This window comes from Rosa chinensis, chromosome 7 (assembly GCF_002994745.2).
Source record: "Rosa chinensis cultivar Old Blush chromosome 7, RchiOBHm-V2, whole genome shotgun sequence".
NCBI lineage: Eukaryota > Viridiplantae > Streptophyta > Magnoliopsida > Rosales > Rosaceae > Rosa > Rosa chinensis.
In genome coordinates, this window is record NC_037094.1 from 1,481,079 (window position 1) to 1,498,407 (window position 17,329).

The 17,329-nt window shown below is 38.8% G+C and overlaps 6 protein-coding genes and 1 long non-coding RNA gene across 14 annotated transcripts in view; 4 read left to right on the forward strand and 3 right to left on the reverse strand.

Annotated features, from left to right (window-relative positions):
- Positions 1 to 5,097, forward strand: part of LOC112175169 (loganic acid O-methyltransferase) — a 35,853-nt gene extending 30,756 nt beyond the window's left edge. For 2 of the 4 annotated variants that reach the window (XM_040510571.1, XM_024312830.2), the window contains 3 exons: positions 2,702 to 2,974; positions 3,917 to 4,029; positions 4,177 to 4,312. In XM_040510571.1, coding sequence (XP_040366505.1) covers positions 2,702 to 2,974; positions 3,917 to 3,934 — 291 coding nt within the window. In that variant the 3' untranslated portion in view covers positions 3,935 to 4,029; positions 4,177 to 4,312. Of the gene's footprint in view, positions 1 to 2,701; positions 2,975 to 3,916; positions 4,030 to 4,176; positions 4,830 to 4,955 lie in introns of those variants that run through there. The other 2 variants (XR_005803145.1, XM_040510570.1) reach the window with 2 other exon arrangements.
- On the reverse strand, positions 4,446 to 6,519 carry LOC112175171. Of its 3 annotated transcripts, XR_005803148.1 has the most exons (6): positions 6,389 to 6,519; positions 6,255 to 6,298; positions 6,037 to 6,173; positions 5,080 to 5,307; positions 4,733 to 4,835; positions 4,446 to 4,587 (listed from the first exon to the last, which is right to left on the reverse strand). It is a non-coding gene; the product is annotated as an uncharacterized LOC112175171 (long non-coding RNA). The 3 variants fall into 3 exon arrangements; XR_005803147.1 differs by having other exon boundaries at positions 6,037 to 6,298; XR_005803146.1 differs by having other exon boundaries at positions 5,080 to 6,298.
- On the forward strand, positions 5,971 to 9,986 carry LOC112175170 (loganic acid O-methyltransferase). Of its 3 annotated transcripts, XM_040510569.1 has the most exons (4): positions 5,971 to 6,112; positions 6,406 to 7,062; positions 7,293 to 7,554; positions 8,245 to 8,425. In XM_040510569.1, coding segments are annotated over exons 1-4 (1,014 nt in total). In that variant the 5' UTR covers positions 5,971 to 6,019; the 3' UTR covers positions 8,247 to 8,425. The 3 variants fall into 3 exon arrangements, with proteins under 3 accessions (XP_040366503.1, XP_024168601.1, XP_024168600.1); XM_024312833.2 differs by lacking the exons at positions 7,293 to 7,554; positions 8,245 to 8,425 and adding an exon at positions 9,375 to 9,986; XM_024312832.2 differs by lacking the exon at positions 8,245 to 8,425 and having other exon boundaries at positions 7,293 to 7,777.
- On the forward strand, positions 8,504 to 9,507 carry LOC121050491 (loganic acid O-methyltransferase-like). Its single transcript, XM_040510572.1, has one exon. It carries the CDS (start codon positions 8,689 to 8,691, stop codon positions 9,142 to 9,144), a length of 456 nt encoding a protein of 151 aa, XP_040366506.1. The 5' UTR covers positions 8,504 to 8,688; the 3' UTR covers positions 9,145 to 9,507.
- Positions 9,987 to 10,108: 122 nt separating the features above from the next.
- On the reverse strand, positions 10,109 to 13,622 carry LOC112175168 (ATP synthase subunit beta, mitochondrial). The gene is made up of 9 exons (XM_024312829.2): positions 13,019 to 13,622; positions 12,776 to 12,851; positions 12,572 to 12,660; positions 11,945 to 12,062; positions 11,754 to 11,857; positions 11,513 to 11,671; positions 11,159 to 11,383; positions 10,726 to 11,037; positions 10,109 to 10,467 (listed from the first exon to the last, which is right to left on the reverse strand). Exons 1-9 carry the CDS (start codon positions 13,484 to 13,486, stop codon positions 10,357 to 10,359), a joined length of 1,662 nt encoding a protein of 553 aa, XP_024168597.1. The 5' UTR covers positions 13,487 to 13,622; the 3' UTR covers positions 10,109 to 10,356.
- Positions 13,623 to 14,360: 738 nt separating this feature from the next.
- On the forward strand, positions 14,361 to 15,866 carry LOC112178633. The gene is made up of 4 exons (XM_024316798.1): positions 14,361 to 14,574; positions 14,686 to 14,868; positions 14,970 to 15,029; positions 15,451 to 15,866. Exons 1-4 carry the CDS (start codon positions 14,386 to 14,388, stop codon positions 15,736 to 15,738), a joined length of 720 nt encoding a protein of 239 aa, XP_024172566.1. The 5' UTR covers positions 14,361 to 14,385; the 3' UTR covers positions 15,739 to 15,866.
- LOC112178634 (glutathione S-transferase U7) lies at positions 15,809 to 17,278 on the reverse strand. The gene is made up of 2 exons (XM_024316799.2): positions 16,425 to 17,278; positions 15,809 to 16,267 (listed from the first exon to the last, which is right to left on the reverse strand). Exons 1-2 carry the CDS (start codon positions 16,731 to 16,733, stop codon positions 15,926 to 15,928), a joined length of 651 nt encoding a protein of 216 aa, XP_024172567.1. The 5' UTR covers positions 16,734 to 17,278; the 3' UTR covers positions 15,809 to 15,925.
- Positions 17,279 to 17,329: the final 51 nt, after the last annotated feature.

Consider the following 17,329-nt stretch of genomic DNA (forward strand, 5'->3'; position numbering starts at 1 on the left):
AGGATTTGAGCATGGCGCCAACGTCCCCTCTCACAGTGATGGTGACGTTGTGGCTAGGCCCATGGCTCCTGCCAGGAAGCGCGGGAGGCCTATAGGTTCGATGGATTCTCGCCCAAGAAAGAAAGCGAGTTTGGCACAGAATAATCCATTAATCATCGATATAAATAATCCATCTCATGAGAATATTCCGGATTATGGTTATGTCCAAGAGACATCATTGGGGGACGCTCCAATGTCAGAACCAACTCCAGAGAATAGAGAGATCTCCATAAATTACACTAGTGTACATGAGATGATGGATAGAAATTCTATGGCGATTGATGATGCATTTGCATATCATATTGCAAAAGGAATTATAGAATATGATGATATCGAACCTCGCTCTGTTGAAGAATGTCAACGAAGAGCAGATTGGCCTAAATGGAAAGATGCGATCCAGGTTGAATTGGATTCACTAACAAAGAGACAGGTATTTGGGCCTGTAACGCAGACACCCCCAAGTGTAAAGCCTGTTGGCCATAAATGGGTCTTTGTTAGAAAGCGTAATGAGAAAAATGAGGTGGTAAGATATAAAGCCCGCCTTGTGGCGCAAGGTTTCTCACAACGCCCTGGAATCGACTACGAGGAGACATATTCTCCCGTAATGGACATTATAACGTTCCGCTACCTTGTCAGTTTGGTAGTTTCCGAAAAACTTGACATGCAGCTTATGGATGTGGTTACAGCATATCTCTATGGGGATCTAGATTCAGAGATATATATGAAGGTTCCAGATGGACTTCAATTACCCAAATCAAGTGGCTCTAAACCACGGAGCGCGTTTTCAATAAGATTAAAACGCTCACTATATGGATTAAAACAATCCGGACGGATGTGGTACAATCGTCTAAGTGACTACTTGATTGGGAAGGGATATATTAACAATGAAATATGCCCATGCGTGTTCATTAAAAGAACAAGTTCCGGATTTTCAATCGTAGCAGTTTATGTCGATGACATGAACCTAATTGGAACTCTAGATGAGTTGAAGGAAACTGCTAAATACTTGAAATCCGAATTTGAGATCTTGGGAAAACACGGTTTTGTCTCGGTTTAGAACTCGAGCACCGTAGTGATGGAATCTTGATCCATCAGTCTGCATATACTCAGAAAATCCTAAGGCGCTTTAATGAAGATAAAGCAAAGCCTGCAAGTACTCCCATGATCGGCCGTAGTCTTGAGCCCGGAAAAGATCCGTTTCGTCCAAGGGATGAGGACGAAGAACCCCTAGAGGCCGAAGTGCCCTATTTAAGTGCAATAGGCGCATTATTGTACTTAGCTCAATGCACAAGACCGGATATCTCATTCGCAGTGAACTTGTTAGCTCGACACAGCTCTGCGCCAACACGCCGCCATTGGATTGGTGTAAAGACCATCTTTCGATACCTAAGAGGTACGATTGATATGGGCCTATTCTATCCCTACAGAGAGAAAAGGAATGACGGAAAATTGGGATCGGACCCAAAAAGGCAAAACGCCCCCGTCCATGGAATGGCCGCCGGCCATGTTGCCGGCGCCGGCGCCGCCGCCGCTCATGGTGGCCGGCGTCCTCCTATCTCCCTCCATCAAAACGACAATGATGTCTTGATGGGCTTTGCTGATGCAGGGTACCTCTCTGACCCTCACAAAGGTCGCTCCCAAACAGGTTATGTCTTTACCATGGGAAGCACTGCGATATCTTGGAGGTCTACGAAACAGACCCTTGTTGCTACTTCCTCAAATCATGCAGAGATTATTGCTCTACATGAAGCTGTACGTGAATGTGTATGGTTAAGGTCTGTAATTCGACACATTCAAGGAAGTTGTGGTTTGAAGTCTACCACAGATGACCCTACATGCATTTATGAGGATAATGCAGCTTGTATTGAACAAATGAAGTTAGGTTTCATCAAGGGCGACAACACCAAGCATATATCGCCTAAGTTCTTTTATAATCAGCAACAACAATCACTTCTAAAGATTGAAGTGAATCAAATCCGATCAGAGGATAATGTAGCGGACTTATTCACTAAGTCGTTACCTAAATCCACCTTCGAGAAACATGTGAAGAGCATCGGATTGAGAAAGTTATCCGAACTCCCACGATTGTAGCAATCAGGGGGAGATATCGACATCAGGGGGAGTTATGATGTCTACATGTTCGATCTCGAAGAGTGAAGGACGTGTTGTGCTCTTTTTGTCCTTCGACCAGGATTATTTTTGTCCCACAGGGTTTTTGTTACCTGGCAAGGTTTTTAACGAGGCAACGGATGAAGCGTCACTACCAAGTTTGAGCGGCACAAGGGGGAGTGTTGAAGGAAAATCAAGTTTAGTGTGCCTTATCAAACTAGGAATAGGAATAGGAGAGAAGGTTCTAGATTTCCCAATCCTACACGGATTGGTATTCCTTGTAACATTAGATTATGCACTTTGTAATCCCTATATATAGGGCTCCTATTCTCTATAATGAAACACACTTCTCTCATCAATCTCTCTCAATACCAATATACTTAAACACTAGCATTATAGTTCCCTAGGATAAATTGCTATTAGTAGACATAAATTCTTAATCTTACCTAGCAAACAATGCAGATTTTATTCAACATGCGATTCATGTTGTTAATATGTTGGATTGCACGGCACATCCTTATGCCTGCAATGTGTTTATTTTTCCTTTATGCAGGGAGTTGTTAGCGAAGAGAAGGTGGATTCATTTAACATGCCTATGTATTCCATGTCACCTCAAGAACTTGAAGTTGCTGTCAAACGAAATGGATGCTTTAGCATAGACATAATGGCAGAGTTACCTCGTCCCTTGGTACACGACACTCTTTCAATATCCCAAATGATTGCTTCTCACATAAGAGCTGGTATGGAGGAGATGATAAAGAAGCAATTTGGAGAAGAAATCTTAGATGAGCTTTTCGACTTGTACCGACAAAAATGTGAACAATCGGTAATTAACACTCTGGTTGGACACACCTTTCTTGTTGTTCTTAGACGTAAAGCAGATTGATCTGAACATGCTTACAGCTTGAATTTCCTTGATCTTATCTGAATAAGTGACATCTAAGATTGCAGCATTATAAACTTCTTAGTTACCTCTCTCAAAACATGAATCTATGTAATTGTAGTAGCTTTCGTAAATATTCTTAATTTGCAAACTCTTATATTACTTGGGCTTTGGGCAAAAACTACAACTTCATCTATACTACTCTTAAACTGCAAAACGAAACAAGAAGAAAGGGGTATGGGGAACTTGTGCAATACAAAAAAGAGAACAATTTTAATTACACTTCATCATTATCATTGAAGTTTTCTACTGCCTTCCACTTTCCTTAATTGACTCTGTCGTGGGAATTGGGATTACTGGATCAAAGCATGAACTACCTGTAGTATATATAATATCCATGGTCCTCAACAATTAAAAGAAAAAATGCCATACAATTCCAAGAACACAAAAAAAAAAAAATTCTGTTGCCTGCTTTTGTTATGATGAACAAAAGTTTTTGATATACTACCAATACAAATATAGTAGCTTACATGCTTCTGGCACATCACTGCTCAAGCCATTGACCAGCACCATACTCTGTAGATAATCTAGATTTGAATCAGTATATAACTATATATAGAGATCTGAGAAATAATTCTAAACCATGTGAAAAGAGAACATTTCTTGAAAGATAGGCCATGTGCTTCACAAAACCACGCCATTGCCAATGACATTTCCTTTTTTTATTTTTTATTTTTTGGTCAAACGATGACATTTCTTGGCTTTTACTTATTAATTTCCTAGATCACCTTCTTCCTTTTGGCGATAATTGGCATTGTCTTTTTGTGAGTTTCAATTGCCAAGCAGTACAAATAACTAACAGTGACCCTTATGAAATACACGGAGAGACAGAGAGAAACATAAAGATGGCAGCAGAGGATACCAGTAAAGTCTGTGAAGCACATCCTATGACTGGTGGAGATGGCCCCAACAGCTATGCCAAGAACTCCACTTTCCAGGTTTGTTCATACCAAGGTTTTGCTGATGTTTATTTCACTGCAGTAATCGCCTTGTAGTTAATTTTTGATACTGTAGAGAAAAAAAACAAACTCAAAATTTTGAATCCTCTCAACTAAAAGTAATCGGGGTAATCTCTTCATTTGCAGAGAGGTGGTGTGGATGCTGCCAAAGAACTTTTGAGCAATGCAATTGCAGAGAAGCTTGACATACAAATTTTTCCTTCCAACACTTTCGTGTGGTGGATTTGGGTTGCTCTACTGGACCAAATACATTTCGGGCAGTTGAAAACATTCTTGAAGCTGTGGAAGCCAAGTTCCAAAGTCAAGGGCTGAATTCTCAAGTCCCTGATTTTCATGTTTTCTTCAATGATCATACCTCAAATGACTTTAACATGCTCTTCAAAACCCTTCCTCAGAACAAGCGATACTATGCAGCTGGTGTGTCAGGTTCTTTCTATGGCCGGTTATTTCCTAATGCTTCCATTCACATTGCTCACTCTTCTTATGCCATTCCATGGCTTTCAAGAGTTCCGAAAGCAGTGATGGATAGTAGCAGTCCTGCTTGGAACAAAGGTCGAATTCACTACTCAGATTCCACAGATGAAGTAATAAGGGCTTATGAAACTCAATATACTGAGGACATGAAATGCTTCCTGCAAGCTAGGGCACATGAGATTGTGTATGGAGGACTAATTGTACTCACCTTTCCAGGCCGCCTCGATGGCACCCCACATTCTGATGCTCCTCCAAATGTGATCTTCCAACTTTTAGGATCTTCCATCCAGGACTTGGTCACAAAGGTAAAGCTATTCATACATTGTCAAAATAACAAGTTTAAATTTCACATTTATAAATTATAATGCAAGAAGATAGAGAACCATGAAAAACTTCATGACATATTTGCTGTGTGTTTTTCTTTCATGCAGGGAGTTGTTAGCAAAGAGAAATTGGATTCATTTAACATACCAACATATAACATGTCACCCCAAGAACTAGTAGCTGTTGTAGAACGAAATAAATGCTTTAGCATAGAGAAAATGGTAGATGTACCTCTTCCCTTGGTACATGACCCTGTCTTAAAGGCACAGCTACTTGCCTCTCACGTGAGAGCTGGCATGGAGGGGGACCTCCTCAAGCAGCAATTTGGAGAAGAAATCTTAGACGAGCTCTTTAATTTGTTTCGCAAAAAATGTGAAGAGCATGACTCCAGACTTGATCCAGAGAAATCAGTCAACTTTCTGGTTGTGCTTAGACGCAAGGTGGATTGACTTGGACATGCTGTTTCAGTACTTGTGGTTTGTGAACTTGAACTTGATGATTATGTTTTATTTGTAATATGCCTAAGTGACATGTTAAATTGCTGCAGTGTGAACTTATAATAATGTGTGAGAGAATGGTACACAAATTCAGATCACGTTTGAGAACCTTCGACTCAAAACACGATTGCCTGTACTTTAAGGGGGCTTTCTTATACTGTATGTTCTTTTATGCTTTGAGCTCTAATACAACTCTACTAAGCATCACTGAAGTTATGTTATGCTGCTTAAGCTGGTATATGAGTTTTTATTTTTTCTGACCAAGTATCATCAGTAAATTAAAAGTCTGATTACTTTCATCTATCAATACACAAAGCAATTATGAAAGGTAATTGATGCTTCAGTGTTTGTCTCTACCATGAAAGCTGGAATGGAAAGAATAAGTATGAACAGAAAAGACAAACAATTAGCATCATCACCATGGACGTTCTCTATTGACTTCCTCTTTTTTTATTTAACATTTTGTCTTTGGATTACTGGATTATGGCATCAAGTAGCTGTAGCAGAAGACTAAATGGTTTTTCACAATACAAAATGCCATAAAAAATAAGAGTAGATCAGTTTTTCTTGCATTGCATCAAGTAGCTGTAGCAGATATAATAACAATGTACCCACAACACAAATCGCCATACATAGATTAGCACCAATTGTAACACAGAGAGAGAGAGAGAGAGATGGCAGCAGATGATACCAGTAATGTATTTGAAGCACATCCAATGGAAGGTGGAGATGGCCCCAACAGCTATGCCAAGAACTCCATTGTGCAGGTTAATTTCTTCTTTTTCCAAAGCTTTTCAGTCACTTCTAGCCTTCTAGGATGTAAGAATGCTATAGCATGGAATAAAATCAAGATAGTAAATACTCTTTTCCTTTAATTCTGTCTAATTATATGAAGTTATGAACCCTCACAATTCTTCTTATATTGAGTCAGATAGTTCACTGCATTTCCACTCCTGTGATTGGAAAAAAAAATATCAAAATTTTGGATAAATTCAACTAAAAATAGCGTGCACAAATTAGCCAAAACTAAAAGTAACTTCCACAATCTTGGCTTTTGCAGAGAGGAGTTGTGGATGCAGCCAAAGAACTTGTAAAAAGGGCAATTGTAGAAACACTCAACATAGACATCTTGTCATCTTCAAACTCCTTTAAAATTGCAGATCTGGGTTGCTCTGTTGGGCCTAATACATTTTATGCAGTTGAAAACATGATTGAAGCTGTGGAGTTCAAGTATCAAAGCCAGGGGCAGAATTCACAAATCCCAGAATTTCAAGTCTTGTTTAATGACCATGCCTCAAATGACTTTAACATGCTCTTCATATCCTTCCCTGAGAACAAACGATACTATGCAGCCGGTGTGCCTGGTTCTTTCTATAGTAGAGTATTTCCTAATGCTTCCATCCACTTAGTTCACTCTTCCTATGCCATTCATTGGCTTTCTAGAGTACCGAAAGAGGTGTTGGACAAACACAGTCCTGCTTGGAATAAAGGAAAAATTCATTACTTAAATGCCAGAGATGAAGTAGTAAGGGCTTATGAAGCTCAATATGTCGAGGACATGGAGTGCTTCCTGCATGCTAGAGCACAAGAGATTGTGTATGGAGGACTAATGGTACTTATCTTTCCGGGCCGCCCCAATGGCTCCGCTAGTTCTCAAGCTTGGGCAAATATGAGCTTCCAAGTTTTGGGATCTTGCCTCATGGACTTGGTTAGAAAGGTAAGCAATATATGATCCAGTCATAAGCATAATATAATCTTTCTAAACCAGAAGTGTTAGAAAAATTAGCTTCTTCAAATGTATAGCCCCTTTAGGATGAAATGTGTTCCTACACATAATATATAACTTCTCTTAATCTTACTTAGAAACTAATCCATATTTGATTCTATTATTCTTGCTGTTATTATGTTGCATTGCCCAACACAACATGTTTATTTTCCTTCATGGAGGGAGTTATTAGCGAAGAGAAAGTAGATTCATCCAACATGCCTATATATTCCATGACTCCTCAAGAACTTGAAGATGCTGTGAAACAGAATGGATGCTTTAGCGTAGAGATAATGGCAAACTTACCTCATCCCTTGGTAGATGACACTCTTTCAGTACCGCAACTACTTGCCTCTCACCTGAGAACTGGCGTGGAGGGGATGGTCAAGAAGCAATTTGGAGAAGAAATATTAGATGAGCTCTTCGACTTGTATCGGGAAAAATGTGAGCATGATGCGCTCAACTTTCTTGCTGTGCTTGGACACAACTTTATTGTTGTTCTTAGACGTAAGGCAGATTGATTTGAATATGCTTGTAGTTAGAAATTTCCTTGATCTTATCTAAATCAATGACGTGCCGGCTTGAATGGAGAGAGTAATTATGAACAGAAAAGACAAACAATTTGTATTTCATAGCATCAACACCATTGACGTTCTCTGTTGTCTTCCACTTCTCTTAATTAGCGTTTTGTCTTTAGATTACTGGATTATGGCATTAAGTAGCTGTAGCAGAATAATAACAATGGTTGTCCGCAATATAAAATGCCATACAATCCCGAAACACATAGAAAGAAGGGAAACATACAAAAAAATTTCAAGATAATACAATATACTGCAAATAGTAGTTGTCATGCTTCCGGCATATCCAATGCCATTCACCAGAACCATTTCTGGTAATTTTAAAGTCCATACAAAAGCCAGAGTAAAATTGTAAGCCTGATGCTTAATTTAAAGCCTTAAAAATATAGGCATGTGTCTCACATACTACAACATTGCTAAGGATATTATCGTTGATTTCTTTTCTTAATTAATTTGCTTTGTCTTTTTTATTTGGTGCTAATTTGCTTTGTCTTTTTATTAGTGTCAAGTAGTGGACTAGTAGTAGATATAAATTATGACGACCCCTACAATACAGGATGCAATACACAGAGAAACAGAGAGAAACAAAGAGATGGCAGCAGAGAATACCAGTAAAGTCTTTGAAGCACATCCTATGAAAGGTGGAGATGGCCCCAATAGCTATACAAAAAACTCCATTCTGCAGGTTTCTCCTTTAGTATACTATGCTTTAGTTTAGTTATTTCCCTCAGTTAATTACCTTGTAGTTTATGATTGATACTTCTGTAGAGAAAAAGCAAATTAAAAGCTCTGTTATCCTCTCAGCTAAAAGTAACATGCACAAACTTAAAGAGAGAAGAAGTAACCCGCACAATCTCTCCTTTTGCAGAGAGCTTCTGTCGATGCTGCCAAAGAATTTCTGAACAAGGCAGTTGCAGAAAAGCTGGACATCAAAAGTTTCTTACCTTCCAAGTCTTTTCGCATTGCAGATCTGGGTTGCTCTACTGGACCAAATACTTTTATGGCAGTTGGAAACATACTTGAAGCTGTGGAGTCCAAGTATCGAAGCCAAGGGCTGAATTCTCAGATTCCCGAATTTCAAGTGTTCTTTAATGATCATGCCTCAAATGACTTTAACATGCTCTTCCAGTCCCTCCCTCAGAACAGGCAATACCATGCAGCCGGTGTACCTGGTTCTTTCTACAAACAGGTGTTACCTAATGCTTCCATTAACTTTGTTTACTCTTCTACTGCCATTCAATGGCTCTCTAGAGTACCAACAGCAGTAGCAGATAGTAATAGTCCTGCGTGGAACAAAGGACACATTCATTACTCAAATGCCACAGATGAAGTAATAAGGGCTTATGAAACTCAATATAGTGATGACATGGAGAGCTTCCAGCAAGCCAGGGCACAAGAGATTGTGTACGGAGGATTAATTGTACTTACATTTCCAGGCCGCCACAGTGACACCTGATGCTCTGCCAAACATGGTCTTACAGCTTTTAGGAGCCTCCCTCATGGACTTGGTTAGAAAGGTAAAGTCATGCATACATAGTAAACATGGAAATTGTGTAACCTTACACAGCCACAAAATGCAAATAGAAAGAGAGTTATATATGTAAAACTTTATTAAATTTAGCTCTACTTCTTGTTGCTTCTATGTTGGAATTGAACAAGACATCATTATTCCTTCTGTGTATGCAGGGAGTAGTTAGCGAAGAGAAGGTAGATTCATTTAACATACCTGTGTATTCAATGTCTCCCAAAGAACTAGCAGCTGCTGTAGAAAGAAATGGATGTTTTAGCATAGAGATGGTGGCAGACTTGCTTGTTCCCCCGGTAGATGACACTAGCTCAATGCCACAACTAATTGCCTCTCACATTAGAGCTGGCATGGAGGGGATATTGAAGCAGCAATTTGGAGAGGAACTTATAGATAAGCTCTTCGATTTGTATCGGGAAAAATGTGAAGAGCATATCTCCACCACAGACACAGGGAAGCCAGTTAACTTCCTTGTGGTGCTTAGACGCAAGGAAGATTGATTTGAACACGATGTCCTAGTACTTGTGATTTGTGAAGCATGAACATCCTTGAGCTTCATTGTTATGTTCTATTTATAATGTGCTGTAGTGACAAGTAAAATTGCTGCAGTACACACTTGTAATCCACCTTTCACGAGAGGTGCAAACGCATTTTTCTTTTTTGTGCTTTAAGTTGTGATGCTTCTAATAGGCTTCGAACTTGATTGCAATTTGCGAAGTCATCTAAACTAGTATAAAGGGAGTCGGTAAATCATTATGCACTATTCTGCATCTGTTCTGTAAATCCCAGACTAAAGGTTTTACGTGCAGAATGGTTTTCTAAGATTATCTCTTTGTTACTAGATTGCAACATGAAACAAAACGTGAAAAAAAAAAGATAAAAAAAAAAAGGCACATTTCTTGATGAACTGAACTGCTTATAAGTAAATAAATACACACAAGTGCATACCTTATTGCACAAGGGAAGGGACCTAACAGAATATGCCCGCTCCTCATCTCTCTACCTAATACAACCCTAACAAAATTAATGCTTTAGCTCAAAAAGCCAGTTCTCTCCTCAAAACAAATGAAATTCCTGAGAATTACCAATGCCGACATTATTAGCTCTTTGGAAATTCAGGATAACAGATAATAGCCACATGACCTAAGCATTTTCCTTGGCAATCTTCTCTGCCTTAGCAATGACTTCTTCAATTCCACCAACCATATAGAACGATTGCTCAGGAAGATCATCATATTTCCCATCCAGAACTCCCTGTAGAAACAACATCCGAAATCAAAACATCAGAGAATGGCCAGGTACATACCTAAAGGAATAAACATAGAAAACTGAAAGAATAGACTAAATGGAAATCATGCATCGTGCTAATTGTTAGTGTTTAAACAGTTGAGGGGATTAAGCATGGATGATATGTGTCAATTTAACAAATACCTAGCGTTAAAGCTCTATCAAGTGCAGGAATGGGTAGATAATTCAGGGGAACAAAATAGAAAAATGGAAAAACTTGATCACCTGGAAACTGGTAATGCTCTCTTTCAACTCCACATATTTTCCAGGAGCTCCCGTGAACACTTCTGCCACATGGAAAGGTTGGCTCAAGAACCGTTGAATTTTACGAGCACGAGCAACAGTCAATTTGTCATCTTCACTAAGCTCATCCATCCCCAAAATTGCAATAATATCTTGCAGATTCTTATAGTTTTGAAGAACTTTCTGAACACCACGAGCAGTGTTGTAGTGTTCTTCTCCTAGAATATGAGGCGAGAGCATGCGAGATGTAGAATCCAAGGGGTCAACCGCAGGATAGATTCCAAGCTCAGATATCTGACCAAGAACCAGCAGTCATAAGATTTAAGAACAGGAACATGGTAAACAGATAAAAAAAAGTGTCTGCCAATGATTCCTAAAAAAAACTTAAATCTTTTGGGAATAAAAGGCTACATACTTGTCGTGACAGCACAGTGGTGGCATCAAGATGGGCAAAAGTGGTTGCAGGAGCCGGATCTGTCAAGTCATCAGCAGGTACGTAAATAGCTTGAACAGACGTAATAGAACCCTTCTTGGTTGTAGTAATACGCTCTTGAAGTCCTCCCAGATCAGTAGCTAACGTAGGTTGGTAACCGACAGCAGATGGGATACGACCAAGCAAAGCAGACACTTCTGAGTTAGCCTGGGGAATGGAGACAACAACAAAAAAAACAGATTTAGATCAGAATAAGTTTATAATGTATCTCTTCTAACAAAAAATAAGTTAATAAAATGTTAACTCAAATGTAACTGTCAGTGGGAGAGAGATTACTTGAGTAAAGCGGAATATGTTATCAATGAAGAGAAGCACATCTTGCCCTTCAGCATCACGGAAATGCTCAGCCACAGTCAAGCCAGTGAGCCCAACACGAGCACGGGCACCAGGAGGTTCATTCATTTGACCATATACAAGAGCACACTTACTATCACTCTGCAATAAAGGGGAATGTAATTGAGAACATAAGAAAAAGTAGAATCATAAAAAGTTACAATGTAGTTTGTAAAAAGTTAACCTGCTTTTCTCCAAGCTTAATGACACCACTTTCAATCATTTCTCGGTATAAATCATTACCCTCTCTCGTACGTTCTCCCACACCAGCAAACACGGAGAAACCACCTGCAGATGGAGGATTAAGTTTTTCATTATTCCAGAGGTCATTAACTTTAACAAAGGTTAATTAAAATGTGTTTTAACAGAACCAACCATGAGCTTTGGCAACATTGTTGATAAGTTCCATAATAAGCACGGTCTTTCCAACACCAGCTCCACCAAAGAGCCCAATCTTTCCTCCTCTTTGGTAAGGAGCAAGAAGATCAACAACCTGACAGGTATTAGACACAAATGTCAATTGGTCTCCTCTGTCAGAGTCTAAAATAGTCCATGACAAAGAGAACAGATCAAAAAGCATTTACAATCTTTTGCAATTCAACTATAAGCATCACCACCAGTTACATTGAAATTTGAACACATTTATTTTCTTAGCACATAGGATTTAGTATTCTCAGATAAGCTGATACTTGAACCAAAACATTACTAATTTGTGGGCGATGCACAGTAAAATGATATCAAGCGATCAACTTTAATGGTACCATCCATAACAATATCCAAAAGTAGCTCAAACTTTAGAGTTCTATGTTTTAAAACAGAAAAGTTCACCCAAGACAGTCTTTACCGGGAACTGAAATATATAATTATCCTTCAAAAGAAACTACATAGACAACAATTCCTTCACATTTGTATACAAAATTGGTTTCTTTTTCACTTTCTAACTGTGTTGCTCTCAACGAAACTCAACCAAAAAAAAAAAAAACGGGTATATCAAACTCATACCTTGATTCCAGTGACAAGAATCTGTTGCTCGGTAGCCTGCTCAACAAAGGCCGGCGCTTCTCTATGGATGGGCAGAGAGTGATCGGTCTCTGACAAAATCCAAACAAAACAACATTCATTCACAACATTTATTCGCCCGAATATATTTACAAAACACTCAAATGCATAACAATATTTCAGGTTTCAGAGCTTCTTCCTACTTACTTAGTTCACCCCTGTGATCAATAGGCTCTCCGATAACATTCATAATTCGGCCCAGGGTTGCTCTTCCAACAGGCACCTAAAGACACAAAATTTCAATTCACATTTCCATTCACTCAAACATTTACATTTCAGCAAAAATTTACACATCAAAACCACAAAAATTACCGAAGTAAATCTGGAAAAAACATACATTCACAGTAACAATGTAAATTTCAGGATCCAAATTAGAGAGTAGGATCTTACAGTGATAGGAGAGCCAGTGTTGAGGACTCGTTGACCTCTAACGAGTCCTTCAGTCCCATCCATGGCGATAGTCCTCACCATGTTCTCACCGAGATGCTGAGCCACCTCGAGGACCAATCGGATCGAGTTATCCAAAACCTCGAGCGCCGTCAGGATCGGCGGCAAGCCGTCCTGGAACCGGACATCGACGACGGCGCCGATGACCTGGCAGACCTGGCCGATGGCGCCTTTCCCGGTGAAATCATCGGTGATCTTGCCGGTCGTGGACGGCGTGCCGGATTTCGGAGGAGGAGAGACGGCGGCGGCGGAGGAGGTGGAGTAGTGAGCGGCGCGTGAGAGGAGGTAGCCGGGGGAGCGCGTGATGGGGGATCTGGAGAGTGCAGGCCTGGCGGCGGCGGAGGAGGAGGAGGAGGTGCGGCGGAGGGAGGTGCGGAGAAGGGTGGAGAGGAGCTTGCGGGAGGAGGACATGGTGGCAAGTTTGGTAATTATGATCGGAAAATGAGGGCTTTATGGATCAAGAGGTCATTTGGTTTGAATATCAGACTCACCAGACTGTGAGGAGTGAGAGAGGGAGTGAGGGATTGGGGCTATCGAAGTGTCGATTTTATCGTTGCATTCATCACCTGGAATTTCGGGGTTGTTTTAATTTTTCGGGTTAACCCGTTTTTCCTTTTTCGGATCAATGTAATTTATTTTCCTTTTCCTGTTTTTTTTTATGGGTAAACGAGCTCATTTATTCTCGTTGCAAACTTATAACTAACGCACCGTTATTTTTAATTTCACGATAGCCATTCATGTGTTCATTGTGTTGCGAAATAGTGTAAAGATTGTAACATTTTGGGTTCACTCAAGTGATTGTGAGGTTGGGAATAGATCAGATGATCGATTCTTTTTTAATGTAACAAAAAGAAAAATTAGTGTAAAGATTTTAGCCGTTTGGATTAACTCAAGCGTTTGTGTGGTTGGGAGTTGGGACTCGATCAAATGTTCGATTTCCTTTCAACATGACAAGAAGAAAAAATAATATGAAGATTAATTTTTATAAAAAATCAATCAAATTAGATACTATTTAGCATTCATTTATTTGTTTCAAAAATCATATTTATGATAAAATTGAATGATTAAAGAATTTCTGATACGATTGATTTCTTGTAGAGAATATATTAAAATGTAATTTTGAATATAAATTATGAAATTATGTAAAGTGACAAATTGACTGATAATGAGCTCATTCACCTATTATGAAAGTAAAAATTGTCCATCTGTCAAAAAAAAAAAAAAAGGTAAAAAATTGTCCCCCTGCTTTTTAATGGAAACATATAAAAATCTAATCCACTTGGAAACAGTTGAGCACTCTCAATTACTTAATGGCTCTGAGTTCTTCTCAAGCATTTCTCAGACCCTCAAATTTTCCTCTCCAAATTCCAACTCATGCTAAAGCCATAAACTTTAATCTTCCCAGATTTCCAACATCAAGAACCAGAGCAACCCTTGAAGGAAATGACCAAAGTGCCACAGCCACCCCTCTGCTTGCTCAGGAACCACTGCTCAGCAGAGTAAGCTTTTCCCTTCACTGAAGTCCTTACTTGACTGTTTCATCTTTCAGCTGCATAATTACCCAGAAAGATTACTGTTTTGATTGAGTTGTGTGGTTTTTGGGATTGAAGGAAGTTGAGGAGAGTGTGAAAGTGCTCAAGAATGCTGCAAAAGCAAGAAAGGTTGCAGCAGAGGAGATTCTGGCAGCTCTATCTGTGCTTGAGAATGCAAAACTGGACCCTGCTGGGTTTCTTGAAACGCTTGGTGGGACAGAATCACCAGGGAGAACTTGGATGCTCATTTTTACTTCTGGGGTGAATTCTTCTTGCACTTATGAGATGGCAAAGTTTGATTCTTTTTGTTTAGCCATTTGTGTTAGAAATGAAGGTTCTTTGGATTTTTTTGGTTTTTGCAGAAGAAATTGAAGGGTGGTAGATACTTCCCTATTACAGCTGTTCAGCGGTTCGATGCTGCTGTAAGCCTTTTGATCTCTATTTCTAATGATCATGCTTAATTTGACAGAAAATCTATGATCAGAAGAAGTCAGGATAAAGAAAGTGATATTTGTTATTATTTTTTTTTTTTTTTTTTTTCTGAAATGGGGAAAAAGACTCAAACTTGGTTATAGAATGCTCTTCTTTGAACTCTCAATAGTCATTTGAAGTCAAGCATTGTCAAGTTTCTTATAGATGGTGAATTGGGTATGTTTATAGCCTGCATAATCACTTTTGTAAACTTGGTATCGTTTGTTATTACCTTCTTGTTCCTATTTGTGATTTTCATATGCCAAAGCATTACTTTTGCGGACGATCTGGGTTGGATATTGATGTTGAAAAGTATATATGGATCAACATAAAAAAAACACAAGACTGACAAATGTGTGCCTGGATTATCAGGGAAAGAGAATTGAGAATGGAGTATATCTTGGGCCAATTGGAGCCTTAACATTTGAAGGAAGACTTTCTTGGAACAAGAGAATACTGGCCTTTGTTTTTGAGAGCATTAGGATAAAAATTGGAAGTTTGAAACCTTTGGAGATCAGTCTAGGCCAAAAGGATGACAGAGAGCCTAGCACCAAGGATCCTTTCTTTATATGGTTTTACATTGATGAAGAATTAGCAGTTGCTCGAGGAAAAAGTGGGGGGACTGCTTTCTGGTGCCGCTGTCATCGTGTAATGTCTTGATCTCTTTTCTTTTTTCTGAATTTCAGTTGAATATATAGATGTTCATTTTATTTTTATAGATCATACTATACATGTATATCTTGAGATTAACATGAATTGGAAGTGTAATATATTTCATCAAGATAGCATCCTGCGTCTTTACATTATTTTAAAACAAAAATATATTGTTTACAAGTACTACTTCCCCTCATTTGGCATTCTGCTGAGCTCGAAAGTAATTGAGGAGATCTTCCTTCATTGGAATACTTTCTTTGATCATTGGAATTTCAGTGAATCTCTGTGCCCATTCATGAAGAAATGACAACTCTTTTGTATCAAATAGCTTTATGCCAACAAATTCTTCTATGAATTTGATCCAGTTAGGTAAAGATCCCACCACTAAGTCTAGGAAACCCATGGTTTCTCCTCCAAAAAAGGTCTTGCCTTCAATGAGCTTATTCAGAAGTTTGAGTGATTCTTGTGTTGACTCTATTGCTTTCTCTTGTTCATGGCCTTTTGTACGGCTAGCAGTCCATGCACTGATCACACACTGCATGCATAATTACTGAAAAACTCAATACCTTGTGTTTGTATTTTATAAATAGTATATATGCATCTATGTGCATTCATATGATGCTGTTTATCTGCCAGAAAAAAAAAAATGATTGCATGACAAGAAAAATCACTCTAAATTGTTGTTTGTTTACCTTCTCGTCAACATATTTTGCCCAAAATCGCACCATTGCTTTTTCAGAAGGATCATCTGGCATTAGAGGGTACTCCCTCCATGTTTCATCTATATACTCAAGGATGACAAGGGACTCCGCAACTGGTTTATCACCGTGCAGAAGCACTGGGATTTTCTTATGGACAGGGTTTGACTTGAGGAGCAGGGTACTCTTGTTTCTCAAGTCTTCTTCTATGTACTCGTAGGTTATCCCTTTCTGCTTCAGAGCCCACTCAATTCTGCAGCAAAAAAGACTTAGAGATGCTCCAAGAACTTTAACTTCTCCCATTTAGAATCTGGCTATGAACTAAGCTTTCAATCTTCTGAAGCCTTGCCTAAGTATAGAGGTGGAATTTGGAAAATTATTGGTTTACTTGAAGAGGAAGTTGTCAGCCTATTAGTTGTGCCTGTGTCATTTTGTTTTATGACTCAAATTCATAAAGAAAATTCTTTTTCTACTTTTGAAATTCCTGCAATGACATTTCCCATCATTTTAAGTATATTTTAGTAAACTAGAAGTTTGAAGATAGTAAAGTAAATTTACACTCAACTTCTCCACCGATCACCATCTCTTACATAATAAAGTCTATTTGTGTAATGAATTGCTAAGGGTGGTTTGTTAGATTTTCAAACCAGGAATGGAGTTTGCTTTTACATCATGACCAATTCTCTTCTAGAAAATGCAATGATGTCAAAGAAAAGTTAGAAAACCAAGTACATGCACATTGACTTATGAGCATATAGTTTTACTATTCTCAGTCTGGTACTCTGGTATATGAATATGTAGACTGTAGTAAATTCTTATGCTTGAAGATTAATGTTCGTTCCTCAGTGACTGTTCTGCATTTTAATGCTTTTATTTAGTTAAATTTCTAGATAAGGTAA